The sequence below is a fragment of the Chelon labrosus genome, assembly GCF_963514085.1.
Source record: "Chelon labrosus genome assembly, chromosome: 14".
In the NCBI taxonomy this organism is placed as follows: domain Eukaryota; kingdom Metazoa; phylum Chordata; class Actinopteri; order Mugiliformes; family Mugilidae; genus Chelon; species Chelon labrosus.
Genome location: NC_140347.1, coordinates 11,593,042 through 11,618,720, shown reverse-complemented (window position 1 = coordinate 11,618,720; position 25,679 = coordinate 11,593,042). Strand labels below are relative to the sequence as shown.

General features: G+C 42.7%; 2 protein-coding genes across 2 annotated transcripts; both read left to right on the top strand.

Moving 5' to 3' along the window:
• Positions 1–1,248: 1,248 nt before the first annotated feature.
• On the top strand, positions 1,249–9,341 carry LOC311499421 (tyrosine-protein kinase SRK2-like; the record flags this gene model as incomplete). Its single annotated transcript, XM_084560371.1, has 9 exons — positions 1,249–1,518; positions 2,421–2,449; positions 2,636–2,757; positions 4,765–4,928; positions 5,017–5,185; positions 5,500–5,658; positions 7,409–7,590; positions 7,843–8,008; positions 8,116–9,341. The coding sequence occupies 9 exons, from the start codon at positions 1,249–1,251 to the stop codon at positions 8,322–8,324; spliced, it is 1,470 nt and encodes a 489-aa protein (XP_084416497.1). The 3' UTR covers positions 8,325–9,341.
• A 4,168-nt stretch (positions 9,342–13,509) lies between these two features.
• On the top strand, positions 13,510–20,102 carry LOC311499419 (tyrosine-protein kinase SRK2-like; the record flags this gene model as incomplete). The annotated part of the gene is made up of 8 exons (XM_084560370.1): positions 13,510–13,703; positions 14,419–14,540; positions 16,552–16,715; positions 16,804–16,972; positions 17,289–17,447; positions 19,162–19,343; positions 19,636–19,801; positions 19,909–20,102. 8 exons carry the CDS (start codon positions 13,510–13,512, stop codon positions 20,100–20,102), a joined length of 1,350 nt encoding a protein of 449 aa, XP_084416496.1.
• Positions 20,103–25,679: the final 5,577 nt, after the last annotated feature.

Genomic DNA, 25,679 nt, shown 5'->3' with positions numbered 1-25,679 from the left:
TCAGAGTGCAAACAACGGAGGACAGTGGTAGAGTCTGTCCAGTAGGCGATTTCTTGGATAGGCAGTGTAAGCTCTTTTAGGAGAAGTGTAGCCAGCTGGGCGCCTGAGAGTGCTGCACAGGAGCTCCAACTGTGGCAATGAGTACTGTTTTCTTGGAGCAACTCAAGATCTTGCCAGGAGGAAGGCTAGATGTACATTGCCTCCTGCATCTGTGTTTTGAAGGTAAGCTACGGACCCATATGCCTTCTCGGAAGCATCACAAAAAATGTGGATGCTATGGGTCACCTGAGCATTGTCCAGAGAATCTTACGTCTTCTTCTGCCGTGCTGTGTGATGAGACATGTCTCTGCAGAGCAAAGGTTGCACAACAAGGACTGCAAGTAGTCCCGAAGGGTAGTACGTGCCATATCATAAATGTCAGGGGTGTCATCTCTCCTCATGTCACACCATAGCAAGCATAGTAGAGGCTTGTCGTCAGGCAAGAGCAATACCTGGTGAAACATATCACGTATGTCTCCAATGATGCCCACTCTATGCTGTCTGAATGGAAGGAGAACACCCAGGAGAGAAGGGCTTAGGGTAGGACCAGGCAGTAGGCCCTCGTTGAGGTTGACCATGAAGTGGGGAATGTACCAACTTTCACCACTGGGTTTGGTCTTGGAGGGAAGCTTGTCCACGGCATTGGCCATCACCAGGTTCTTCACTTCTGCATTGTATATGTCTGCTTTGACAGGGTCTTTTGCAAGATGCTGGAGACTTTAACAATGGGAAACTGATATTTTAGACACTCTTATGGTTTTTGTCACCAAATTTCCACAGCAACCAGGGTAAACAACACGTGTGACAATGCATACAATCAAACACTGTTTACTTTGGTGACTTATGTGAAACTCGTAAACATACTTCTCACTAAAAAAAATCCTACTACCCCACTGGTCCCGTCATAAAATGAAATAATACCAAAATGAAATCTGAGAGATAGGCTAACTGTAAGACTTACTTGCTCAGCCATGATAGCCCCATGAAAATGTTTTTTTCCCCCAAGGAAACTGCCAGGTCTCCTCCACTGTGATCAGACCACTATAACGGAAGGTTATGAGAATGTTATATTGGGTCAGCAATTTTTCTTAGCAACTTTAAACGTAGCCACTTCTGTTATAGCCTAACATTGCATATCTGTCTGTTCCTCAACTTAACTCTTTTTTCTCTGACATCTCGAGCAATCAAATTCTGCGGCCAACCGCAATGATGACCCGCCCTACTCTGCCTCGGATTGGCTCTGACCTGGAGACAGTAGTGGCCAATCAGAAAGGAAGCGGGGTTGCCTGGGCCGTCTATTCAATGCCCGCCCCCAAAGTGCCAAAACTCAGCAAAGGCGAGCGAGCAGAAAGCACAGAGATCGACAGCGAGCTTAAACACAGAGACCACGAGCGCACAGAGAGTGACGGCGAGCGCATACACAGACACCGCGAGCGCGCAGAGAGTGACGACGAGCGCACAGAGAGCGCGCTGATTATGGTTTTTATGCGCGCGGATTTTGGCACTGAATTGATGCCATAGCTACCAACCTGAATTTTACTCAGTATTGGATCGGAAAGGAAATCGGTGGTATTGAACATAACTACAGTGGAGGTGCTGCCATCGAGCCACAATGTCTACTGTGGAAAGGTTCCTTTTACTTCATCTAATTGTATAGCAAGGCTGCAAATGTTATTTTAAATTTGTCAAAATAATCTGCCAACTGTTTATTTAAAGGGTTAAGCTTATTCTGTTATGACTACCTATAGATCTTGCCTTCTCTTATTCACTACTCTGCTTTACTGTGGTGAAATGTTATAAAAGGGATACAATTCTTATATCCGAGGAGAAAAACACAGAAAATGTTACTTAAAAAACACGGACGGCGTTATTTTATTATCAACACAGTCACTGATGACTGAAACATGAGCTCGGTTTTAAATTGTTCGATGTCTGCTCATCTCGTATTTCTAAAATGTGATAGCAGGCCTTGCTTTCCTGCTTTGAGTTTACAATTTCGTCTTAAGTATCGGCTGTGACTGGTTAATCATTGAATGAGACCAATAAATGTGTGTTTGTAAGTTAATAATTCCCATGAGGGTACAGTTCAACAACAACAACAACAAAAAGAAACTGTGCATTAAAATGGTATTGCAAACTGCACAATAATACGTTTTCTCTGATGTAACGTATAACGTAGTTTTAGAGAAAGGTTATGTCATAGAAAATCGCAACACACTTTAGTAATGTTCTAGGTCTGCGTCAGAGTGGAAATAAGTACATAATAACCTGTGTGCACATAAAACGGCGCTTTTTATGGTTCTGAAACAAAGGTAGAGATCCATTCGAGACTGCTGCTGTTTGAATGCTCTACTGCTCCCCCTGCGTTTATTTGCATACAGAGCACAAAACTGCGTGGTAATTTATCCAGGTCTGACCATACCTGATTTAAACGACCTATTTATTCATTTAAAATTGTGATACAAGTCCGTTATGGCGTCTAATAAGAAAGACATTCATGATATTTATTCATAAGGTGATGATTTGCACGGATTTTCCAGCCTTAACCCTACACACCGGCTGATGCGAACATACGTTTGCTTACATTCTGTTGCAGATGGTATTTTCCTGACACTAACAGGCTGGATGCAGAGACGATGCTGTTGGTCGGAGGGAACCAGCAGGGTGCCTTTCTTATCAGAAACTGTGTAAGTGAGAAAGGAGAGCTGTCTCTCTCGGGTAAGCAAAATAAAGTGTCATGCGAATTTTCCACCTTCTGTAGATGATGTCTGTAACAATGCTCTGTGACCGGTCTCCAAATTTTCATCGTTCAGAAACATTTTTATGCAAGGCACATGTTTAACTTAATTTAGGCCTTAAAGCATGATTAAGGGGATGGACGCTTTGACAGACAGGTGGATGTCCTCACAAGGGACATAGTTGCCGCCTTAGCACCACTTGCCCGCTTTAACTCATGCTTCGCCTTTTCAACCAGTTTTGCTTCCAAACAGCGCTTTAAGAAATCTGTGGGTGATGTGAGGGTTCAGCCATGTAAAAATATTTCAAGATAAATGCTCCCAAACAGACGTTTTTGAATTCTGTGATTCAGAATGAAATGAAATATAGTAATCTACTTTAATTGTATTGGATCCCTTACAAAAAAGCTGCAACGTGTGGTTAGTGCCAGCAGTTAGTTCACTTTATGACTTTACATTTCATATCATGACACATAAATATCAAATCATGTCCCTGTACGTCTCTGCTTTGAAACCCACCTCCTAACACAAAATTGCATTGTTTAGCAGCTCACACATTTTCTTAGTCGATTCTAATAACTGATGGGTCCAGGGTCGTCTACTTAAGTAAATTGAGCAAGCTCTCTGCTCCCATAAAAGCAGTTTTATAACTTTATCTCTCTCTGTGCTAACATGCCCTTCACACAGGCCTCGCTCTTTCCAACGTGGTTGAATTCGTTCCATGTTCATTCTTAAAGCCACCCGCCGATGACCTAAGTAATTCCGCACCCACTATCCCCAGGTTAATTTTGGCTATTTACCAAAAGGTAAATGAAGTTTGATTGTTTTCGTTAATACACAGGATTAGATGTTACAGTCCCTTGTGCCAAGATCCCAGGCAAAACACATTTGGAGGCCCTGTTCACCGGAGAAACCCTAACAAACCTATGGTCATTATATATGACGATTAACTTACAATCTAAATTAACTAAGTAAATGCTGATGGCTTGTATGGCCCACTCAGCAGCAGACATTGGATAATTCAACCCTTGTGAAATATAAGTTAACCAAATGCTGCTGGCTTGTATGATCCGCTCAGCAGCTAAACAAACAAAGAAATATCGCTACCAACATGAAGACATCAGATACCTGGCCTAGTCAACAGCAGTATGCAGCATGTCATTGGGGTTTTCAAGTGGACACCTCCCTTCACCGATGTTTCCTAAAGTTAGTCATACGACACCTCAAGAAGGCTTTACAGTGTCACCCGCCTCCATGCTGCCACTGCACAACCCCGTTTTTCTCACCATTCAATGACTATCAACAACTAATATTTCAATAACTTAGTCTAGTCCTTTTATGACTCACGGCCCATACAAACGAATCTACCGTTGTTCGCCCCGTTGACGCGGATTGAACCACCAACCAATCGACCAAATCTATCATGATTTGCAAACACACTAAAGTCACGCAGCCAGCCTTACCTTTAACAAGCTCCCCAGCTAGCATGCTTCCTACGTGCCTACGTGCCTATGTGCGAAGCCCTCCCTACAGCCTTTCTCCACCTACCACCCATTTGGAAGCCCTAATAAAGTAGTTAAAAGAGTTTTGTATGAGATCAGTGCTAATGTTGGATAGTAGATAGATTTAATTTCAGCCTCTAAATCCGTATCCGTAATGAATGCAGCGTTAATCCTTAGGTTAAACATGATTAGGTTTTAGTAAATGCTTTTTTTTATGTTTCACGTCACATAAGAACTTTGCATTACTGTAGTTATTATGATAGTGACTATAAAAGTTCTGCTAATCAGTTTTCAAATTGGATCAAATGCCTAAGTGAAATTTGAAAGATGTTGCTAGTAGTGATGGGCATGCAGATAATTATCAATGATTAGATAATTAATGAGAATATAATTCATTTTTATTTACAGCTTGTTGCTTTGCCCAAGAACCCATACGTATACAGGTCTTGAATGTAGGCTACATCACTGTGTGTTGATTTATCTTTCAGTGCTTGACAGTGGAAGGGTGAAGCATTACAGAGTGAAAATACTGGAGAATGGCCACTACTGTGTGTCAAGCACCAAGTCCTTTCCAACACTGAAGGAGTTAGTGGAACATTACTCCAAACAGGCTGATGGCCTCTGTGTGCGTCTGTCCGAGCCATGCAAAAAGGTAAGACAGCATATGCACTGAGCACGTTCTGTTCGCGTTTTCAAACTCCACAATGGCCACTTGATTCCCTCTTTTCCTGCCCATGCAGATGGAGGCGCCGCAGACTCACGGTCTGTCCTACGACACAGCGGACTCATGGGAGATTGATCGCAAATCCATCAAGCTGCTGACGAAGCTACGAGCTGGACGGTTTAGCGAAGTCTCTGAGGGCCTGTGGAACGACACCACACCAGTTGCAGTAAAGGCCCTAAAACCTGGTACACAAAAATAATCATTTTTATTTGCTGTTCCAAAAAACACAATTAGAAAATACTAAGGTTGAAGCTGAAGACTCCTGATGATTCATGCATTTACAATACATTGACTGAACCTGTCTGGAAATGTCAACTAAATGGTTAACTGTGGTTTTAGAGTAAAATTCAGTGTTGACTATATCTGGCGAAGGGAAACAAACTGGACAGTTAGCAGTGCTGGCCTAGGAGAAAATCCAAGGACCCAGTGTGTAACACACCGACACATCTGTAAAATTACAAAAAAGGCTGATCTCAAGAACACTGCACATCTCTCCCAGATACCATGGACAAGGAGGACTTCCTCAGAGAGGCTCAGATTATGAAGAGGCTGCGGCATCCCAAGGTGATCCAGCTGTACGCCGTTTGCACCCTGGAGGAGCCCATCTACATCATCACAGAACTGATGAAGAACGGCAGCCTGCTGGAGTACCTCCAGAGTAAGATGGCCACACTTAAATTTTTATCTAACACATGCTATTATGATCAATATTCTGCTCTCTGCCAGGGTTAGAGTCCATCACTACTGCAGTACATATTCTCTCAAAACAGACTCAACCCCTGTGGAAAATGTAAGGGCGTGGCACATAGTGTTAAACCAAAGCAAGTCAACTGGCTTAGACCTTAATTCTAAGTGTCATCCCTACTAACAGATATTTCACATTGTACATTTTAAATGTACATATGTGGGGTGGGCTAGTGTCAGAAGGTAGTCTGTCAACCTTCAAGCACCTAGGCATGCAGACTGCTTCAACAAACATTTGTTAAAGAATGGGTCGCTCTCAGGAGCTCAGTGAATTCCAGCGTGGTACTGTGATAGGACGCCGCCTGTGCAACAAGTCCAGTCGTGAAATTTCCTCACTACTAAATATTCCACAGTCAGTGGTATTATAACAAAGTGGAAGCGATTGGGAACGACAGCAACTCAGCCACGAAGTGGCAGGCCACATAAAAGTGGGGTCAGCAGATGCCAAGGTTCATATTGCATATTGAATATTGCATATTCATATTGCACAGAGGTCGCCAACAGAGTCAATCACTACAGGCCTTCAAACTTCATGTGGCCTTCAGATTAGCTCAAGAACAGTGCGTAGAGAGCTTCATGGAATGGGTTTCCATGGCCGAGCAGCTGCATCCAAGCCAGACATCACCAAGTGCAATGCAAAGCGTCGGATGCAGTGGAGTAAAGCTCGCCACCACTGGACTCTAGAGCAGTGGAGATGTGTTCTCTGGAGTGACAAATCACATAGAACGGTACTTGTCTGACGACACTGTGCCAAGTGTGAAGTTTGGTGGAGGGGGGATTATGGTGTAGGGTTGTTTTTCAGGAGCTGGGCTTGGCCTCTTAGTTCCAGTGAAAGGAACTCTGAATGCTTCAGCATACCAAGAGATTTTGGATTTTGTTGGAACAGTTTTGGGATGGCCCCTTCCTGTTCCAACATGACTGCTCACCAGTGCACAAAGCAAGGTCCATAAAGACATGGATGAGAGAGTTTGGTGTGGAAGAACTTGACTGGCCTGCACAGAGTCCTGACCTCAACCCGACAGAACACCTTCGGGATGAATTAGAGAGAAGACTGTGAGCCAGGCCTTCTCGTACAATATCGTTGTCTGACCTCACAAATGTGCTTCTTGAAGAATAGTCATAAACCCACTCTTAAATCTTGTGGAAAGCCTTCCCAGAAGAATTGAAGCTGATATAGCTGTAAAGGGTGGGCTGACGTCATATTAAACCCTATGGATTAAGAATGGGATGTCACTTAAGTTCATATGCGTGTAAAGGCAGATGAGCAAATACTTGGCAATATAGTGTAGGTCATCTTTGCAACTTAGGCTCCGTTTTCAGTGTAGAAATATGCAATACACAAATCACAGAATAAAAAAAAATGACTCTCTACATTTCTTATTCAAGATTATGGTTAGACAGTATAGACTAGAGGTGTTTTAGCTAAAAGACAAATACCTCCCCATGCTACATGACAGTCTCATTCAAGTGGGCCCTCTCATATGAGCTGGGATTAGCACAAAGTTTCTTTTGTAAAATTGTCTGGCTCACTTCCTTCGTCGTCTTCAGTGTTTGTTAATGTACTTTTTAATGTAATAAATTATAGATGGTTACTCTTTTGCCATTACTAATTTGTCAAATGTGGTAGGACTTTGAATGATTGTGCCTTTCTACCTGGATTACAGATGATAAAGGCGCCACATTGCGCATCTCTGACCAAATTGATATGGCTGCCCAGGTGGCAGCAGGTATGGCTTACTTGGAGTCACAGAACTACATCCACAGAAACCTGGCAGCGAGGAACGTCCTGGTGGATGAAAACAACACCTGCAAGGTGGCTGACTTTGGTCTTGCAAGGGAACTCATGGTGGGTTTGACATTTAAAGTCTATATAACAAGAGTCTGCATTCTTTACTAATTGTACATGCTGAGTTTATTTGCAAGTATAGAACCTGATAAATACTCCTCCAACCAAGCGACAGAATTTAGGTAAAAATTCATCAGATGTCTAATGTTGACAACATTACCTGATGTGTGAAATACTGCAGATATACTCTAGAAGTTGCCTGTATTGCAGTATTTTTAATCAGTCTTTATTGTGTGTCTCATTGTATTCTAGAGAGAGGATGAAGATGTGTATGAAGCAAAAGCAGGAACTAAGTTCCCTGTGAAGTGGACTGCCCCGGAGGCCATGCTCAACAAGAAGTGCAGCATCAAATCAGATGTTTGGTCGTTTGGAATTTTGCTGTATGAGATCATGACGTTTGGCCAGACGCCTTACCCAGGTGAGACTTGCATAACCACCAACAAACCTCAAAACCATCCGTGTAAAATTATATCTGAGTGGAGAACTCCGGTTTGTTAAAGTACCCCTGTCCTTCTGTGACTCTAGAAATGTCAAACCGCCAGGTGGTCCAGAGGGTTTCCAAGGGATACAGGATGCCGTGCCCTGCTCGCTGCCCCAAAGTTTTGTATGAAATTATGCAGGAGTGCTGGAAGAATAATGTACAGGACCGCCCCATGTTTGAAACCCTGCAGTGGAAGCTGGAGGATAACTTTGACCTCGACGTGACCTCTTACGATGATGCTGCGCCTTATTAACACACAGACTTGGATGTGACACGTGGGAGGAAAAAGCCTCAAAAAGCCTTTAAACTGATTGTGAATCACTTTAATTCAAACACGAACTTACACTTCCATTCTTATACAGTGACAGATTCAAATGTAACATGAAATTCCATTAATTATGGTGAATTTTAAGGCTCTGAATGTAAATGAATATGTCATGAGGACGGTTTTATTACAGTAATGGTTTGTTGCTACACTCCTGCTCTTGCTTTGACTACTGAATGCACTTTCACAGCACAGGTGTCTCATGAAGTGCACGTGGCTTTGAAGAGGCCTCTTTCAGCGGAAGGCTTATGTTTGTCGGTCTTGACCAACCAGTTCTCTTGTTTTAAACATGGCACATATTCTTTCCACTAGCAGTCGGAGCTGTTAGCTGAAGTTACTTGAGAAGATCAATTATTTTGGTTTGCAAGCTCATTCTACCTTACTGAGCCTTCGTGCCTTGGACTGAGCTGCCCCCAGTGGTGGTCTTCATTGTGCTAATAGTATCCTGCTGACGGGCCAAATACGGCATCCAAAATAGGGACACTGAAGGAAAGCAAGATGTATTACATAATCAAGCTATTATACTTCAATGTTCTCTCCTTAGAAACAACAGCTAATAGAACTACAAGGGAACATGGTCAGGTTTATATGGAGTCCTATGGGTGTCATGGAGAAAAGTCAAGGCCTGTGTTTTTTAGGTTTTTACTCTGTGAGGATTACGTGGTTTCATGCTAAAACTCATAAGCTAAAAAGCGAATTCAGTCTAGTTTGTTTGAATTACTACGCTTTTTTTTTTTCCAGTTCCACCACCACCACCACCAGTTCCACGTGATTTCAGCTCAACATTTAAAGTTACTCCTCTGTAAATGTGTGAGCACAAAGTCCACCTTTTACGGCCGCCTTAGCCGCATTAATTGATTGCATTCTTCTGGTTCATATTGCTACAGTCTAATGGCACAATGACTGAACGCTGAATTGACACCTATGTTCTGTTGTTGATGATTCTCTTAAGACTGCTCTTAGATCTGTGGGCCACATTCCTTCTGACAATTGGTAAAAGCAACACTGAAGAGATGATCAGGTGCCTGAAACAGAGGGTTGAACCTGTAGGTTTAATCTCATGCTCTGATGATTTTGTGTAATTTGTCTTGACCACATACACATATGTTTATATGTATATAAACATACACACACACACACACACACATATACATACACCTATCAGGCATAACATTATGACCACCTGCTTAATATTGTGTAGATATCTCCTAGTTGTGACCCATCAGAGAATGGACATGGGCCTTCTGTGGGTTGTCCTGTGGTGTCCGGCAACAGGATGTTGTTGTTCTGGGTTGAGGGGAGGAGCCTCTGTGGATCAGATACTTGATCAGTTTGGGATCTTGGAGGCCAGGTCAACATCTTATACCATTTTTGTGTGTGTGCCTGTGTCAGGTTGCATCCTGCTAGGGATGGCTGCAGGATGTAAGGTGAGGGCACCTGGTCCGATCTAGGTAGGTCCAAAAGTTTCCCAGCATAACATTGTATTGAGACAAGATGGTCAATGTTATTGACTTCTCCTGTCAGTGGTCATAATGTTATGCCTGATCCTTGTGTGTGTGTGTGTGTTTGTGTACATGGATATATATAATCATAATGTATGAATGTATGATATGTATATATTGAAATTCTTTATGACTAACACTATTAAATTAATTCATTTTAGGTTGTTTGGCTTATTCTTTATTTGGAGCTAATTTGGTTTGAGTTAAGTACACCGATATTAAGATGATCAAGTGCTGACAGTCAGTCACCACTCTTCTCACTGCCTTTGCTTTTGGTTACTGTAGGTGTCTGGGTGGGGAAAAGGGGTCTGGGGTCACAGTCACACTGCAGGGACCTGAAAAAAGTCCCACAAAGAGACCTCAAAAAAAGTCCCACAAAGGGAGACGAAACCCCATTGAAAACAATTTCATACTGGATTTTACCAAATAATATACCAATTATTAGCACAATGACCAGGTTGTTGGAACACAAAAGATAAAAAAACAAACTCTAAAAATGGTCTGATGCAGACCAAAAGCTTTTACGACAGCAACATTCGGTTGCTCCTGCTTTTGCTTTTGTTTGCCAACTGAATGCACTTCACGACTATTTTTATTTTTTTTTTAAATATGTTTTTGGGGCTTTTGTTGCCTTTATGATAGGGATAGCTGAAGGTAGACAGGAAAGCTCTACCCACTGAGCTATCCCGGCGACCCACGACTATTTTTAATTCATCGAAACCCCCCGCAATATTAGGAATGAATGAAAAAGTTAAGTACAACACAAAACAAAATGCAGTTTGATATTGTGGTTTATTAAAAATAAGCTTTCTTGATGATTTGTACAGCTTTGATGTAGGTTCTGAATGTGACCATGCGGTGGTGCTGACACTCCAGCCTCACTCTTCCATAACTTACTCATCTTTATCCTCTGATTTGTTTTTTTTCCATCCACCTCTTTGAATAAAGTCAGAGTTTGTGACTTCATTAATATTTCCGATGAATACGACTATTGGTTTTTGCTGGCCTTCTCTAAACCATCTTCACCTGGAAATGACTACTTTTAATGGCAATAGGAGCTGGAATATTTAGTGTTAGATGGGAAGTAGGCAGATTTGTGGGTCCTGAAGTCATTCCAGTGACATCTTCCTCTGCCATCATGGCTGCAACTTGATGCAGAAGTGAGGACCGACTGACAGCATTGTTCTTTGATATAAATGATTTGCTTGCTCTGCTCCTCTGCCTCAGTCATCTTCATCAGAAGAGCTATAATCAGAGACATTCACTCATGTGAGATCCCAATCTCGGTGCTCCCAAAGCTGTTGGAAGATAACCTTTGCCTGGGTGGTAAAGGGTCCTCCAAGAGGATCATATTGAGTGGACAACACACGGTAGATGTTCCTCATGGTAGGAGCATTGTATGACACAGGTTTGTGTTTAAAGCCTAAGGTGTCAGTGTCACAGAACCAACTCAAGCCCAAAGTGGATTCTCTTACTTCTGCTTTGTATTGCGAGAGCCACAGCTCCAACTTGGCAGATTTAGCATCAGGTGGGAGGTGACTCACAATGTCTGGCTGGTTGCTGGCCCACTGCCGGATGTCAAATCCTCCAGATGCCAGAAGGCCCCTTAACTTGTTCAGCAGATGACAGACTTCCTGACTGGTTGTGATGCTCTGGAGACAATTGTCTACATAAAAGCACTTCTCCACAGAGAATCTTACGTCTTCTTCTGCCGTGCTGTGTGATGAGACATGTCCCTGCAGAGCAAAGGTTGCACAACAAGGACTGCAAGTAGTCCCGAAGGGTAGTACTTGCCATATCATAAATGTCAGGGGTGTCATCTCTCCTCATGTCGCACCATAGGAAGCATAGTAGAGGCTTGTCTTCAGGCAAGAGCAATACCTGGTGAAACATATCACGTATGTCTCCAATGATGCCCACTCTATGCTGTCTGAATGGAAGGAGAACACCCAGGAGAGAAGGGCTTGGGGTAGGACCAGGCAGTAGGCCCTCGTTGAGGTTGACCATGAAGTGGGGAATGTACCAACTTTCACCACTGGGTTTGGTCTTGGAGGGAAGCTTGTCCACGGCATTGGCCATCACCAGGTTCTTCACTTCTGCATTGTATATGTCTGCTTTGACAGGGTCTTTTGCAAGATGCTTCTCCATACTCCGGAGGCTAGGCATGGCAGCTTCCTTAGGGGCCTGGAAGCAGGAAAGTCGGCCTTAAGGATCAATGGTGTGGCGTATCGCATAACTCCATCCACCTCAACTCTAGTTGTCTTGGCCTCCAAACAGCAAATGGCCTCTTGATTCCCTCTTGACCTTGTAACCTGTTTCTCACACCGATAAGGCAAGACATCAAGTTGCCACAGTCTTTCCAGATCTCTTCTGAGTTCTAACTCTGCAGGACTCAGGGAAAGGTGAAAGCACTCTTGTGACTAAGTTCGGAAAATATGAGCGGGTCCCTGTAGCACTCATCTGTTTTGACCCGGCTCGAGAGGTGCAACATAAAGTGGAGACAAATGACGGCGTTAGAAAAATAAGGGTTTATTTAATAAAAAAAACAAAAAAAAAACAAATAGACAACAGAGAATCTTACGTCTTCTTCTGCCGTGCTGTGTGATGAGACATGTCTCTGCAGAGCAAAGGTTGCACAACAAGGACTGCAAGTAGTCCCGAAGGGTAGTACTTGCCATATCATAAATGTCAGGGGTGTCATCTCTCCTCATGTCGCACCATAGGAAGCATAGTAGAGGCTTGTCTTCAGGCAAGAGCAATACCTGGTGAAACATATCACGTATGTCTCCAATGATGCCCACTCTATGCTGTCTGAATGGAAGGAGAACACCCAGGAGAGAAGGGCTTGGGGTAGGACCAGGCAGTAGGCCCTCGTTGAGGTTGACCATGAAGTGGGGAATGTATCAACTTTCACCACTGGGTTTGGTCTTGGAGGGAAGCTTGTCCACGGCATTGGCCATCACCAGGTTCTTCACTTCTGCATTGTATATGTCTGCTTTGACAGGGTCTTTTGCAAGATGCTGGAGACTTTAACAATGGGAAACTGATATTTTAGACACTCTTATGGTTTTTGTCACCAAATTTCCACAGCAACCAGGGTAAACAACACGTGTGACAATGCATACAATCAAACACTGTTTACTTTGGTGACTTATGTGAAACTCGTAAACATACTTCTCACTAAAAAAAATCCTACGACACCACTGGTCCCGTCATAAAATGAAATAATATCAAAATGAAATCTGAGAAATAGGCTAACTGTAAGACTTACTTGCTCAGCCATGATAGCCCCATGAAAATGTTTTTTTCCCCCCAGGAAACTGCCAGGTCTCCTCCACTGTGATCAGACCACTATAACGGAAGGTTATGAGAATGTTATATTGGGTCAGCAATTTTTCTTAGCAACTTTAAACGTAGCCACTTCTGTTATAGCCTAACATTGCATATCTGTCTGTTCCTCAACTTAACTCTTTTTTCTCTGACATCTCGAGCAATCAAATTCTGCGGCCAACCGCAATGATGACCCGCCCTACTCTGCCTCGGATTGGCTCTGACCTGGAGACAGTAGTGGCCAATCAGAAAGGAGGGGGGTTGCCTGGGCCGTCTATTCAATGCCCGCCCCCAAAGTGCCAAAACTCAGCAAAGGGGAGCGAGCAGAAAGTACAGAGATTGACAGTGAGCTTAAACACAGAGCCCACGAGCGCACAGAGAGTGACGGCGAGCGCACAGAGAGCGTGCTGATTATGGTTTTTATGCGCGCGGATTTTGGCACTGAATACTCAGTATCGGATCGGAAAGGAAATCGGTGGTATTGAACTACAGTGGAGGTGCTGCCATCAAGTCACAATGTCTACTGTGGAAAGGTTCCTTTTACTTTATCTAATTGTATAGCAAGGCTGCAAATGTTATTTTAAATTTGTCAAAATAATCTGCCAACTGTTTATTTAAAGGGTTAAGCTTATTCTGTTATGACTACCTATAGATCCTGCCTTTTCTTATTCACTACTCCACTTTGCTGTGGTGAAATGTTATACAAGGTATAAAATTCTTATATCCGAGGAGAAAAACACAGAAAATGTTACTTAAAAAACACGGACGGTGTTATTTTATTATCAACACAGTCACTGATGACTGAAACATGAGCTCGGTTTTAAATTGTTCGATGTCTGCTCACGTCGTACTTCTAAAATGTGATAGCAGGCCTTTGAGTTTACAATTTCGTCTTAAGTATCGGCTGTGACTGGTTAATCATTGAATGAGACCAGGAAATGTGTGTTTGTAAGTTAATAATTCCCATGAGGGTACAGTTCAACAACAACAACAAAAAGAAACTGTGCATTAAAATGACTTTACTGGTATTGCAAACTACACAATAATACGTTTTCTTTGATGTAACGTATAACTTAGTTTTAGAGAAAGGTTGTCATAGAAAATCGCAACACACTTTAGTAATGTTCTAGGTCTACGTCAGAGTGGAAATCAGTACATAATAACCTGTGTGCACTTACATTCTGTTGCAGATGGTATTTTCCTGACACTAACAGGCTGGATGCAGAGAAGATGCTGTTGGTCGGAGGGAACCAGCAGGGTGCCTTTCTTATCAGAAACTGTGTAAGTGAGAAAGGAGAGCTGTCTCTCTCGGGTAAGCAAAATAAAGGGTCATGCGAATTTTACACCTTCTGTAGATGATGTCTGTAACAATGCTCTGTGACCGGTCTCCAAATTTTCATCGTTCAGAAACATTTTTATGCAAGTCACATGTTTAACTTAATTTAGGCCTTAAAGCATGATTAAGGGGATGGATGCTTTGACAGACAGGTGGATGTCCTCACAAGTGACATAGTTGCCGCCTTAGCACCACTTGGCCACTTTAACTCATGCTTCGCCTTTTCAACCAGTTTTGCTTCCAAACAGCGCTTTAAGAAATCTGTGGGTGATGTAAAAATATTTCAAGGTAAATGCTCCCAAACAGACGTTTTTGAATTCTGTGATTCAGAATGAAATGAAATATAGTAATCTACTTTAATTGTTTTGGATCCCTTACAAAAAAGCTGCTATGTGTGGTTAGTGCCAGCAGTTAGTTCACTTTATGACTTTACATTTCATATCATGACACATAAATATCAAATCATGTCCCTGTACGTCTCTACTTTGAAACACACCTCCTAACACAAAATTGCATTGTTTAGCAGCTCACACATTTTCTTAGTCAATTCTAATAACTGATGGGTCCAGGGTCGTCTACTTAAGTAAATTGAGCAAGCTCTCTGCTCCCATAAAAGCAGTTTTATATCTTTCTCTGTGCTAACATGCCCTTCACACAGGCCTCGCTCTTTCCAACGTGGTTGAATTTCGTTCCATGTTCATTCTTAAAGCCACCCGCCGATGACCTAAGTAATTCCGCACCCACTGTCCCCAGGTTAATTTTGGCTATTTACCAAAAGGTAAATGAAGTTTGATTGTTTTCGTTAATACACAGGATTAGATGTTACAGTCCCTTGTGCCAAGATCCCAGGCAAAACACATTTAGAGGCCCTGTTCACCGGAGAAACCCTAACAAACCTATGGTCATGATATATGACGATTAACTTACAATCTAAATTAACTAAGTAAATGCTGATGGCTTGTATGGCCCACTCAGCAGCAGACATTGGATAATTCAACCCTTGTGAAATATAAGTTAACCAAATGCTGCTGGCTTGTATGTCCCGCTCAGCAGCTAAACAAACAAAGAAATATCGCTACCAACATGAAGACATCAGATACCTGGCCTAGTCAACAGCAGTATGCGGCATGTCATTGGGGTTTTCAAGTGGACACCTCCCTTCACCGATGTTTCCTAAAGTTAGTCATACAACACCTCAAGAAGGCTTTACAGTGAATTCCAGCATCCTGGAGTCATCCCCCTCCATGCTGCCATTGCACAACCCCGTTTTTCTCACCATTCAATGACTATCAACAACTAATATTTCAATAACTTAGTCTAGTCCTTTTATGAATCACGGCCCATACAAACGAATCTACCGTTGTTCGCCCCGTTGACGCGGATTGAACCACCAACCAATCGACCAAATCTATCATGATTTGCAAACACACTAAAGTCACGCAGCCAGCCTTACCTTTAACAAGCTCCCCAGCTAGCATGCTTCCTACGTGCCTACGTGCCTATGTGCGAGGCCCTCCCAAAAGCCTTTCTCCACCAACTGCCCATTTGGAAGCCCTAATAAAGTAGTTAAAAGAGTTTTGTATGAGATCAGTGCTAATGTTGGATAATAGATAGATTTAATTTCAGCCTCTAAATCCGTATCCGTAATGAATGCAGCATTAATCCTTAGGATGAACATGATTAGGTTTTAGTAAATGTTTTTTTTTTTTTTTTATGTTTCACGTCACATAAGAACTTTGCATTACTGTAGTTATTATGATAGTGACTATAAACGTTCTCCTAATCAGTTTTCAAATTGGATCAAATGCCTATGTGAAATTTGAAAGATGTTGCTAGTAGTGATGGGCATGCAGATAATTATAAGTGATTAGATAATTAATGAGAATATAATTCATTTTTATTTACAGCTTGTTGCTTTGCCCGAGAACCCATACGTATACAGGTCTTGAATGTAGGCTACATCACTGTGTGTTGATTTATCTTTCAGTGCTTGACAGTGGAAGGGTGAAGCATTACAGAGTAAAAATACTGGAGAATGGCCACTACTGTGTGTCAAGCACCAAATCCTTTCCAACACTGAAGGAGTTAGTGGAACATTACTCCAAACAGGCTGATGGCCTCTGTGTGTGTCTGTCCGAGCCATGCAAAAAGGTAAGACAGCATATGCACTGAGCACGTTCTGTTCGCGTTTTCAAACTCCACAATGGCCACTTGATTCCCTCTTTTCCTGCCCGTGCAGATGGAGGCGCCGCAGACTCACGGTCTGTCCTACGACACAGCGGACTCATGGGAGATAGAACGCAAATCCATCAAGCTGCTGAGGAAGCTGGGAGTTGGACAGTTTGGTGAAGTCTTTGAGGGCCTGTGGAACGACACCACAAAAGTTGCAGTGAAGACTCGAAAACCTGGTACACAAAAATAATCATTTTTATTTGCTGTTCCAAAAAACACAGTTAGAAAATACTAAGGTTGAAGCTGAAGACTCCTGATGATTCATGCATTTACAATACATTGACTGAACCTGTCTGGAAATGTCAACTAAATGGTTAACTGTGGTTTTAGAGTAAAATTCAGTGTTGACTATATCTGGCGAAGGGAAACAAACTGGACAGTTAGCAGTGCTGGCCAAGGAGAAAATCCAAGGAGCCAGTGTGTAACGCACCGACACATCTGTAAAATTACAAAAAAAAGGCTGATCTCAAGAACACTGCACATCTCTCCCAGATACCATTGACAAGGAGGACTTCCTCAGAGAGGCTCAGATTATGAAGACGCTGCGGCATCCCAAGGTGATCCAGCTGTACGGCGTTTGCACCCTGGAGGAGCCCATCTACATCATCACAGAACTGATGAAGAACGGCAGCCTGCTGGAGTACCTCCAGAGTAAGATGGCCACACTTTAATTTTTATCTAACACATGCTATTATGATCAATATTCTGCTTTCTGCCAGGGTTAGAGTCCATCACTACTGCAGTACATGTTCTCTGAAAACAGACTCAACCCCTGCTGAAAATGTAAGGGTGTGGCACATCGTGTTAAACCAAAGCAAGTCAACTGGCTTAGACCTTAATTCTAAGTGTCATCCCTACTAACAGATATTTCACATTGTACATTTTAAATGTACATATGTGGGGTGGGCTAGTGTCAGAAGGTCTGTCAACCTTCAAGCACCTAGGCATGCAGACTGCTTCAACAAACATTTGTTAAGGAATGGGTCGCTCTCAGGATCTCAGTGAATTCCACCGTGGTAATGTGATAGGACGCCACCTGTGCAACAAGTCCAGTCGTGAATTTTCCTCACTACTAAATATTCCACAGTCAGTGGTATTATAACAAAGTGGAAGCGATTGGGAATGACAGCAACTCAGCCACGAAGTGGCAGGCCACATAAAAGTGGGGTCAGCAGATGCTAAGGTTCATATTGCACAGAGGTCGCCAACAGAGTCAATCACTACAGACCTTCAAACTTCATGTGGCCTTCAGATTAGCTCAAGAACAGTGCATAGAGAGCTTCATGGAATGGGTTTCAATGGCTGAGCAGCTGCATCCAAGCCAGACATCACCAAGTGCAATGCAAAGCGTCAGATACAGTGGAGTAAAGCACGCCACCACTGGACTCTAGAGCAGTGGAGATGTGTTCTCTGGATTGACAAATCACATAGAACGGTACTTGTCTGACTACACTGTGCCAAGTGTGAAGTTTGGTGGAGGGGGGATTATGGTGTAGGGTTGTTTTTCAGGAGCTGGGCTTGGCCTCTTAGTTCCAGTGAAAGGAACTCTGAATGCTTCAGCATACCAAAAGATTTTGGATTTTGTTGGAACAGTTTGGGGATGGCCCCTTCCTGTTCCAACATGACTGCTCCCCAGTGCACAAAGCAAGGTCCATAAAGACATGGATGAGAGAGTTTGGTGTGGAAGAACTTGACTGGCCTGCACAGAGTCCTGACCTCAACCCAATCGAACACCTTTGGGATGAATTAGAGAGAAGACTGTGAGCCAGGCCTTCTCGTACAATATCGTTGTCTGACCTCACAAATGTGCTTCTTGAAGAATAGTCATAAACCCACTCTTAAACCTTGTGGAAAGCCTTCCCAGAAGAATTGAAGCTGATATAGCTGTAAAGGGTGGGCTGACGTCATATTAAACCCTATGGATTAAGAATGGGATGTCATTTAAGTTCATATGCGTGTAAAGGCAGATGAGCAAATACTTGGCAATATAGTGTAGGTCATCTTTGCAACTTAGGCTCCGTTTTCAGTGTAGAAATATGCAATACACAAATCACAGAATAAAAAAAAATGACTCTATATTTCTTATTCAAGATTATGGTTAGACAGTATAAACTAGAGGTGTTTTAGCTAAAAGACGAATACCTCCCCATGCTACATGACAGTCTCATTCAAGTGGGCCCTCTCATATGAGCTGGAATTTGCACAAGGTTTCTTTTTTAAAATTGTCTGGCTCACCTCCTTCGTCGTCTTCAGTGTTTGTTAATGTACTTTTTAATGTAATAAATTATAGATGGTTACTCTTCTGCCATTATTCGTCAAATATGGGAGGACTTTGAATGATTGTGCCTTTCTACCTGGATTACAGAGGATAAAGGCGCCACGTTGCGCATCTCTGACCAAACTGATATGGCTGCCCAGGTGGCAGCAGGTATGGCTTACTTGGAGTCACAGAACTACATCCACAGAGACCTGGCAGCGAGGAATGTCCAGGTGGATGAAAACAACACCTGCAAGTTGGCTGACTTTGATCTTGCAAGGGAACTCATGGTGGGTTTGACATTTAAAGTCTATATAACAAGAGTTATACAGTAGTTGCTGCCTTAAGATTAAACTAAAGCAAGTCTGCATTCTTTACTAATTGTGCATGCTGAGTTTATTTGCAAGTATAGAGCCTGATAAATACTCCTCCAACCAAGCCACAGAATTTAGGTAGAAATTCATCAGATGTCTAATGTTGACAACATTACCTGATGTGTGAAATACTGCAGATATACTCTAGAAGTCGCCTGTATTGCAGTATTTTTAATCAGTCTTTATTGTATGTCTTTTTGTATTCTAGAGAGAGAATGGAAATGTGTATGAAGCAGAAGAAGGAACTAAGTTCCCTGTGAAGTGGACTGCCCCGGAGGCCATGAACGAAAACAAGTTCAGCATCAAATCGGATGTTTGGTCGTTTGGAGTTTTGCTGTATGAGATCATGACGTTTGGCCAGACGCCTTACCCAGGTGAGACTTGCATAACTACCAACAAACCTCAAAACCATCCATGTAAAATTACATCTGAGTGGAGAACTCCGGTTTGTTTAAGTATTCCTGTCCTTCTGTGACTCTAGAAATGTCAAACTCCGAGGTGATCCACAGGATTCCCAAGGGATACAGGATGCTGTGCCCTGCTAGCTGCCCCAAATTTTTGTATGAAATTATGCAGGAGTGCTGGAAGGAAAACGAACAGGACCGGCCCACATTTGAGATCCTGCAGTGGAAGCTGGAGGTTTTCTTTGACCTGGACATGACCTCTTACTGTTAGAGAATAATTTCACTTCCCTATTGATAGTTTGTGTAGATAATAGTCAATTCATCTGTGTCATAGTGACTTTCTGTTAGATTAATGCTGGGGTCAGTTATCTGCCCTATTTTGTCTCTGAGGAACATGCCAAGGCCATGGTCTCTCTTTGGCGTCTTCAATCTTACTCTCTGGCTGTCTACAGACACAGCTATAGAGTCAGATGATGACGCCCTCCGTCACTGGATGACACTTTGTATTTCCTAGCTGATGTGAATCCTTATCTTCATGTTTATGTACTATAGCCAATTGGATGTTAACACATCTCCCCTTTGCTGCCTCGGCCCACCTTTCTAGTATAAGAATCTGAGCTTTACTGTTTGACCCTTAGAATTGAGGTGGACTCATGCACTTACCGTAAATTCCGGACTATAAGCCGCTACTTTTGTCACTGCGGCTTATACAACGGCGGATGGATTTTTACAGCTAACGGTCACCAGGGGCGCACTATCATGTCATAGACGATGACACGAGGATTAAGAACTGACTTTTCTGGTTATTTTGATACAGTAAACGGCCGTGTTACTGCACCTTTACTGCTGTGTTGGCTGTTTTCGAAAAAGATGCTGGTTATTCTGTTGAGCAGCCGGGTTACTTTTGCTGCCGTGTTACAGGCAAGCACTTTTAAAAACGAATTAAATTTACCCATTTAACGTTATTGCCTCGTCAAGCGTTGTAAGCTTTGTTTTTTAAATACTGCACTACGGTACTATGACTGCAGGAAGTGTATACCATTGTATTATTTTTGCACTGCACGAATGCTGTTTGTAATGTCAAAGATGTGAAAGTTTGATCGATTGATTTTTTGTTTGATTGATCGAAAGATTTATGTTTGTCAAATGTTTGACAATCCCCTCCGTGGTAGAAGAAACTCTTAAGGTAATTAAACATTAAAACACCAGCGGTTTATAGTCGGGTGCGGCTTATAGTCGGGTGCGGCTTATATATGGCACAATCTGTAGTTTCCCCAAAATTTAGCTGGTGCGGCTTATATTCAGGTGCGCCTTATAGTCCGGAAAATACGGTATGTTGTGATGACGAATCTTCTGTTCTCCTCGTACGAGCCTAAATAAACTCCTTCAGCATAAGACATACAGGACTTTGGTACTTCTTCTTCTTCATCGGCATCACCACAAATTCCTCCCTAACACGATGATGCCGCGCGTTATTAACACACGGACTTGGATGTGACACGTGGGAGGAAAAAGCCTCAAAAAGCCTTTAAACTGATTCTGAATCACTTTAATTCAAACACAAACTTACTTTCCATTCTTATACAGTGACAGATTCAAATGTAACATGAAATTCCATTAATTATAGTGAAATAAAGGCTCTGAATGTAACTGAAAATGTCATGAGGACGCTTTTATTACAGCAATGGTTTGTTGCAACACTCCTGCTCTTGCTTTGACTACTGAATGCACTTTCACAGCACAGGTGTCTCATGAAGTGCACGTGGCTGGAAGAGGCCTCTTTCAGCGGAAGGCTTATGTTTGTCGGTCTTGACCAACCAGTTCTCTTGTTTTAAACATGGCACACATTCTTTCCACGAGCAGTCGGAGCTGTTAGCCGAAGTTACTTGAGAAGATCAATTATTTTGGTTTGCAAGCTCATTCTACCTTACTGAGCCTTCGTGCCTTGGACTGAGCTGCCCCCAGTGGTGGTCTTCATTGTGCTAATAGTGTCCTGCTGACGGGCCAAATACGGCAGCCAAAATAGGGACACTGAAGGAAAGCAAGATGTATTACATAATCAAGCTACTACAAGGGAACATGGTCAGGTTTATATGGAGTCTTATGGGTGTCATGGAGAAAAGTCAAGGCCTGTGTTGTTTAGGTTTTTACTCTGTGAAGATGACATGGTTTCATGCTAAAACTCTTAAGCTAAAAAGCGAATTCAGTCTAGTTTGTTTGAATTACTACGCTGAGTTTTTCCAGTTCCACCTTAAACGTCCTTTCAGCTCAATGTTTGAAGTTACTCCTCTATAAACGTGTGAGCACATAGTATTTTATGAAATTGCTCATTTTTGTTAATTTCTCCTTGAAACACCTGCACCATGGTTTTGGCTTCAAAGTCCACCTTTTAAGGCCGCCTTAGCCGGGTTAATTGATTACATTCTTCTGGTTCATATTGCTACAGTCTAACGGCACCATGACTGAACACTGATATCGACACCTGTTTTCTGTTGTTGTTGATTCTCTTAAGACTGCTCTTAGATCTGTGGGCCACATTCCTTCTGACAATTGGTAAAAGCAACACTGAAGAGATGATCAGGTGCCTGAAACAGAGGGTTGAACCTGGAGGTTTAATCTCATGCTCTGATGATTTTGTGTAATTTGTCTTGAACACATTCTTGTTAATAATTGTGCATTATAACCATGACAGTGTTCATATATATGTGTGTATATATATATATATATATATGGTGTGACATACACACACACACACACACACACACTCACACACCTATGGCATAACATTATGACCACCTGCTTAATATTGTGCAAATATCTCACAGTTGTGACTCATCAGAGAATGGACATGGGCCTTTTGAGCTTGTCCTGTGGTGTCCGGCAACAGGAAGTTGTTGTTATGGGTTGAGGGGAGGAGCCTCTGTGGATCAGATACTTGATCAGTTTGGGATCTTGGAGGCCAGGTCAACATCTTATACCATTTTTGTGTGTGTGCCTGTGTCAAGTTGCATCCTGCTTGGGATGGCTGCAGGATGTAAGGTGAGGGCACCTGGTCCGATCTAGGTAGGTCCAAAAGTTTCCCAGCATAACATTGTATTGTCACAAGATGGTCAATGTTATTGACTTCTCCTGTCAGTGGTCATAATGTTATGCCTGATCCTTGTGTGTGTGTGTGTTTGTGTACATGTATATATATATAATCATAATGTATGAATGTATGATATGTATATATTGAAATTCTTTATGACTAACACAATTAAATTAATTCATTTTAGGTTGTTTGGCTTATTCTTTATTTGGAGCTAATTTGGTTTGAGTTAAGTACACCGATATTAAGATGATCAAGTGCTGACAGTCAGTCACCACTCTTCTCACTGCCTTTGCTTTTGGTTACTGTAGGTGTCTGGGTGGGGAAAAGGGGTCCGAGGTCACAGTCACACTGCAGGGACCTGAAAAAAGTCCCACAGAGACCTGAAAAAAAAGTCCCACAAAGGGAGACGGAACTCCATTGAAAACAATTTCATACTGGATTTTGCCAAATAATATACCAATTATTAGCACAATGACCAGGTTGATGGAACACAAAAGATAAAAAAACAAACTCTAAAAATGGTCTGATACAGACCAAAAGCTTTTACTACAGCAACATTCGGTTGCTCCTGCTTTTGCTTTTGTTTGCCAACTGAATGCACTTTAAGACCATTTTTAATTCATTGAAACCCCCCACAATTAGGAATGAATGAAAAAGTTGAGTACAACACAAAACAAAATACAGTTTGATATTGTGGTTTATTAAAAATAAGCTTTCTTGATGATTTGTACAGCTTTGATGTAGGTTCTGAATGTGACCATGCGGTGGTGCTGACACTCCAGCCTCACTCTTCCTTAACTTACTCATCTTTATCCTCTGATTTGTTTTTTTCCATCCACCTCTTTGAATAAAGTCAGAGTTTGTGACTTCATTAATATTTCCGATGAATACGACTATTGGTTTTTGTTGGCCTTCTCTAAACCATCTTCATCTGGAAATGACTACTTTTAATGGCAATAGGAGCTGGAATATTTAGTGTTACATGGGAAGTAGGCAGTCTTGTGGGTCCTGAAGTCATTCCAGTGACATCTTCCTCTGCCATCATGGCTGCAACTTGATGTAGAAGTGAGGACCGACTGACAGCATTGTTCTTTGATATAAATGATTTCCTTTGCTGCCTGCTCTGCTCCTCTGCCTCAGTCATCTTCATCAGAAGAGCTATAATCAGAGACAATCACTCATGTGAGATCCCAATCTCGGTGCTCCCAAAACATACAGAACCAGTGGATTCTCTTACTTCTGCTTTGTCTTGTGAGAGCCACAGCTCCAACTTGGCAAATCTAGCATCAGGTGGGAGGTGACTCACAACGTCTGGCTGGTTGCTGGCCCACTGCCGGATGTCAAATCCTCCAGATGCTAGAAGGTCCCTTAACTTGTTCAGCAGATGACAGGCTTCCTGACTGGTTGTGATGCTCTGGAGACAATTGTCTACATAAAAGCACTTCTCCACAGAGAATCTTACGTCTTCTTCTGCCGTGCTGTGCGATGAGACATGTCCCTGCAGAGCAAAGGTTGCACAACAAGGACTGCAAGTAGTCCCAAAGGGTAGTACTTGCCATAACATAAATGTCAGGGGTGTCATCTCTCCTCATGTCACACCATAGCAAGCATAGTAGAGGCTTGTCTTCAGGCAAGAGCAATACCTGGTGAAACATATCACGTATGTCTCCAATGATGCCCACTCTATGCTGTCTGAATGGAAGGAGAACACCCAGGAGAGAAGGGCTTGGGGTAGGACCAGGCAGTAGGCCCTCGTTGAGGTTGACCATGAAGTGGGGAATGTACCAACTTTCACCACTGGGTTTGGTCTTGGAGGGAAGCTTGTCCACGGCATTGGCCATCACCAGGTTCTTCACTTCTGCATTGTGTATGTCTGCTTTGACAGGGTCTTTTGCAAGATGCTTCTCCATACTCCGGAGTCTAGGCATGGCAGCTTCCTTAGGGGCCTGGAAGCAGCGAAAGTCGGCCTTGCGGATCAATGGTGTGGCGTGTCGCATAACTCCATCCACCTATACTCTAGTTGTCTTGGCCTCCAAACAGCGAATGGCCTCTTGATCCCCTCTTGACCTTGTAACCTGTTTCTCACACCGATAAGGCAAGACATCAAGTTGCCACAGTCTTTCTAGATCTCTTCTGAGTTCTAACTCTGCAGGACTCAGGGAAAGGTGAAGGCAGTCTTGTGACTAAGTTCGGAGAAGATGAGCGGGTCCCTGTAGCACCCATCTGTTTTGACCCGGCCCGAGAAGTGCAACATAAAGTGGAGACAAATGACGGCGTTGGAAAAATAAGGGTTTATTTAATTAAAAAAACAAAACAAATAGACAACAGGTCTGACATTGCGAGCCTCAGCCGCTGAAGTGATCCTCCTAGGCTCCTTCAACAAGGCCCTTTATTCAGTCTTCTCAGGTGGGGCTGATTAAGGTGATTACACACAAGCCAAAGACACTTGCTCAGCTAGTGGAGGAGCAGAGGGGTGTAACACCTCCCCCCCTCAAAAGGGATCCTCCAGGAGCCCTGAAAATTAACAAAGCCCCTCTGCCATCATGCCCCATCTTCCAAGATGTGCAAAAATTGATGCCTTTACACATGACACAACACTGACACCAGATACAAAACATGTTGTGACCCACACAACGTAGAGAACAGCCACAAACCAAATGATTACTTAAACCAAGTTACTACCTTGGACAAAGGTTAGCAACAAGTAATCGCAACACAGTAAACTGTCCTCAACACAGCCTAATGGTCACACACATG